Below are 3,771 nucleotides of genomic sequence, written 5' to 3'. Positions count from 1 at the left end.
ATGTTCAAACAGAATTATCTTCTCCTCTACAATCAAAGGTACTTTTAATCACACATCCAGACACATTGAGGCTTTATCAGGCCTGGTTCATTAAGTCATGTCAGTCTGAATTGTTTTAAACCAACTAACGCAGAAATGTATTTGACAGTCAAACATCCTCAACAGGTGGATCTAAATCAGTAAATTAGATTTTTATATTTAGATCCTCTGAATTGCTTTTTTATATTTTACTGAATTCTAGTATTAAAGGACACAGCAGCAGAAAGCACTTCGCTCCAGGGTGACGGAGACGTGGTGCACAACAGAAATCAAAGACAAACCGATTTCTACATGGATGGTGAAGAAAGGATCCCACTGCTGTTCTGCATCTCCGTTAGCATGAGTCTGGATTAAATGCACCTCCATCAGTTTGAAAACCATGAAAACACTGCAAACAGCATTAAGTGAACAGCTTTTCTTGCCACACGTTAAGTTCTGGGTGGTGCACGTTCAGATGTTGGCATTCCACAACAGAGCGGCTGATGCACCAGATGTTAGCATCTGATAGGTTACCTTTATTTAGCTCAACCTAAAGATCGGCCTTTTCTGCAAACAAAGGAAGCAAAACATGCAAGTTTGACCCACTCTGCAGGAAGCAATGACAGAGCTGCTGATCAGAAGTCAAACTGGAACTCTTGATGCCAAGTTGGGCTAAAATGTCAGAATGTCTCACCACCCACATTATTTTCACTTCTTCCAGCCGCTGCTTTGAATTACAGAAAATGTTGCGTTCACTGATCAGACTGACATTTACTACATAAGGCACGTAGTTTAAACACTTTCCAGTTTTAACACCACTAATCATGGTATTAGCAGCTAATTTCCCACAAGTACGAAACTGTTTAGAGGTTTGACGATAAGGTGCTGAAGGGCTTTTTGTGAGGACACATTTAAGTATATTCATGTTCTGCAGTTTTCCTGCAACAGTAAGTTTCCTGAAAAAAAAAAAAGTCAGTTCTTTTCCAAACAATGTCAACTCAAGCAGTGTAAAATGTCTTTAATGGTTTATTTCTTTGGGTCTGTTGTGTCTGGGTTGGGTTCTGCAGCAGTTGTGTTTGACAGCAGAGTCTCCTCCACTTCATAGTGGGAGGTGAAGCCGATGTCACCGGGAGCGTCTGTGGCGTTCAAGTCCAGGTCCACCGGCAACGATTTCACCTTGAAGTCGGGGGAAACTTTTTCTAGAGATGCAGCATCTTCATCGTCGGCACCACCATCTATAATGAGAAAAACAGCGTTACGCATGTCAGAAGTCACATTTTAAAAGCAGTTCCCAGTTCACCTTTCAGATCTGTTCCAGTTATGTCGTCGTCTTCCTCCTCATCGAGGTCTGCTGGCTGAGTGAGCAGCCCCTTCTCCACATCTACAATTAAAAATTCATCTTGTTTAGTCATTTATGGCCAAAATATTCTCTAAATTGCCAACAGAGTTCTGTGTTTTTCCTCCTACCCAGTCCGGTCATCCCACTTCTCCACTGGCTGCCGTACAGCGCAGGTCTGCTGATTTTATTGAGGACTGGAGGCAGGTCTTCCACAGGGAGCGGCCCACTCTTCCGTGACGGCAGAACCATCACTGGACCCACTTTTTTCTTGTGTTCCCACACTGCAAGAAGAAACCCCACATGGCGCTTTTATAGAGTGTCTGCAGGTCCAGAAGCTGAACACTGACACCTGATGGTGAACAGCAGGTACAGCTGGCAGGTTGTGATTCAGCCAATAGCAGATTTTATAAGAAGTTCTACCCTGATTTGTCCTCAGTCCACTTCTGAACAAAGGTTCGGGTTCTGCCGGCTTCCCAAACCCACGAGGATCGAACCTGCCAGGGCTGCTGAGTTTGCTGTACTGCTGGCCGACTTCATTTTGGCTCTGGCAGTAACCACACAAGTAGTCGTTCCCATCAGCTGACCGCCATCTGAAAAGCAGTGTCATTTTTTCCAGACGTGTTCCAGTTTGTTTTCAGTATAAAACTAATTTCAGACTTGCCTTCCGTTTACAGAAGTGCATGCTTTATTCGGGGCTTCGGCATCATTTACTGGAACAGCATTAAGGTGACATGTGATGTAGAGCTGCAAAGACAAGTGACAAATAAATCATACCAGTATAAAAGGTAAGCTGCAGCCTTCGGGGAGATGGTGCATCTGAGAACCTCACCTCTCCTCTGTCGTCATCGTGGAACTTAAAGGCGTCGATGACCAAGTGGAGCTTATCGTCCTGCGTCCTGGATAAGAAGTGAGCCTTTGAACCTGGAAGCTGGGAGTCAAGCAGGCACCTATGAAAAGAAAGAAAAGTGTGTTAATAGCGAGTTTTAACACTGCACTGATGTCAGATTCACCGATATGCACTTTGACCACAGATAGACAAGTCTGGATGTTTACTTGTGCTTTATGCCAGAAACAGATGCAAAGACACCAGAGAGCTTGAAAACAGGAGATTTACATATTTGAAAATTGTTGAACTTGAATAAATGGACAAAGTGAGATAATTTTACTTTGATTGTAGAAAGTGTTGAACCTGCATTGTCAGATTATCCAGAGCAGAATCAGACAACTTTAATTTAACAGTTCATAACTAACCTGAAAAAGCAAAAAAAAGGTTTTCTGCCAATTTCAAAAAGCTCTGAAGCCACAAGGTGCTCAGTCAGCTGTTTGAAGCTGTTCATCCCAGGAGTTCTCATTTGCAGGCATCGGTTCTTTACTCGGTGCAGCAGCCAGTGAAGCGCATTCGCCTCCTCAGTGTTCATGTGCTTACCCGTTTTCTACAAAGATGTATTTGGGCTCAGAGTGTATGTCCGGGTGGAGAGTGGCCACACAGCTGCTGATGAACACTCGGAGCCCCATGTGATGTCCAACTCTGACCGAGGCCTCAATGCAGATGGGCTCCCCGAGGTGAAACACGTTGGCGCTTCTTTCATACATCCAGTCATCTGCACGAAAGAACAAGTGTTGTTATGAATATAAAAACAAAGACAGAAAAAAGCAACACCTTGTGACTGGAACCCACTTGTCATTAGTCTCAAGTCAAACTCCAGCGCTTCCACTGCAGCCTGCGTAGACGTGAAGGGGATCCAGGTGGGCATGAGCGAAGAGCTGGACAAGCTGTACTTCCTGAGAAACAAGACACTTCACAAAGTGAGGAGTTGGCCAACAAGCTATGAAGAGGAGCTTCAAAAGGCACACAGACCTTTCATAATGACACTCAATTGGAATCACAGCCTCATCCATCCGAATGAGGCCGTTAGGGGAGGCCTCAGGAGAGTAGATGAGGAGGTTTGTGTAGACCAGGGAGTCCTCGGTCATCTGTGGATAGTAGACGAGTTTAGAAGTAGGAATCATGTGGAATAGTGAGGGTTTGAAATGCAAGTTACCCAGTGTTTGGTGCCGCAGTCCACTAGTCCCACAACGATCCGGTACTCGTCCTCAGAAGAAGCTGCAGCTCTGCAGAAGTCACTGTGCTCCACTCCAAGACGCAGATCCTCGCTGTTCACAGGAGCTCCGACTGCAAACATGTCAGCTTTGATTGTGATCTCCAGCGAGTCGGGGTGGCAGGTGACGCTGACGGTGTTCACCTGCTTCTGCTGCTCAGACGCTTTGGCCTGCTGGCTCTGGGAAAGCTGAGGTCTCTGAAACAGTGCATGCTGCTTGAAATGCGTTGGAGGAAAAGCAAAAGCTGATCGAGCACAGATTCCTGCCAAAAAGAGTCTGACCAGGAGGTTCACCCCGAAACAAAAAGTCTCCAT

At 45.4% G+C, this 3,771-nt stretch overlaps 1 protein-coding gene across 1 annotated transcript; it reads right to left on the bottom strand.

Moving 5' to 3' along the window:
* Window positions 1-1,021: 1,021 nt before the first annotated feature.
* On the bottom strand, window positions 1,022-3,771 carry LOC103361867 (zona pellucida sperm-binding protein 3-like). The gene is made up of 10 exons (XM_008288075.1): window positions 3,400-3,771; window positions 3,216-3,331; window positions 3,036-3,139; window positions 2,784-2,958; window positions 2,187-2,304; window positions 2,019-2,101; window positions 1,778-1,947; window positions 1,486-1,638; window positions 1,319-1,399; window positions 1,022-1,253 (listed from the first exon to the last, which is right to left on the bottom strand). Exons 1-10 carry the CDS (start codon window positions 3,769-3,771, stop codon window positions 1,045-1,047), a joined length of 1,581 nt encoding a protein of 526 aa, XP_008286297.1. The 3' UTR covers window positions 1,022-1,044.

Source organism: Stegastes partitus, unplaced genomic scaffold (assembly GCF_000690725.1).
Source record: "Stegastes partitus isolate 25-593 unplaced genomic scaffold, Stegastes_partitus-1.0.2 Scaffold539, whole genome shotgun sequence".
In the NCBI taxonomy this organism is placed as follows: domain Eukaryota; kingdom Metazoa; phylum Chordata; class Actinopteri; family Pomacentridae; genus Stegastes; species Stegastes partitus.
This window is presented reverse-complemented; position numbering and strand designations above follow the sequence as displayed.

What these genes read in the sequence shown, in the direction of transcription:
- LOC103361867 (XM_008288075.1), bottom strand. Translation starts at nt 3,771, where the DNA reads ATGGAGACTTTTTGTTTCGGGGTGAACCTCCTGGTCAGACTCTTTTTG. An exon ending in ACTGCGGCACCAAACACTGG is followed by an intron (nt 3,332 to 3,399) that starts GTAACTTGCATT and finishes TACTATCCACAG; the next exon opens with ATGACCGAGGACTCCCTGGT. An exon ending in AACTGGAACAGATCTGAAAG is followed by an intron (nt 1,254 to 1,318) that starts GTGAACTGGGAA and finishes TTCTCATTATAG; the next exon opens with ATGGTGGTGCCGACGATGAA.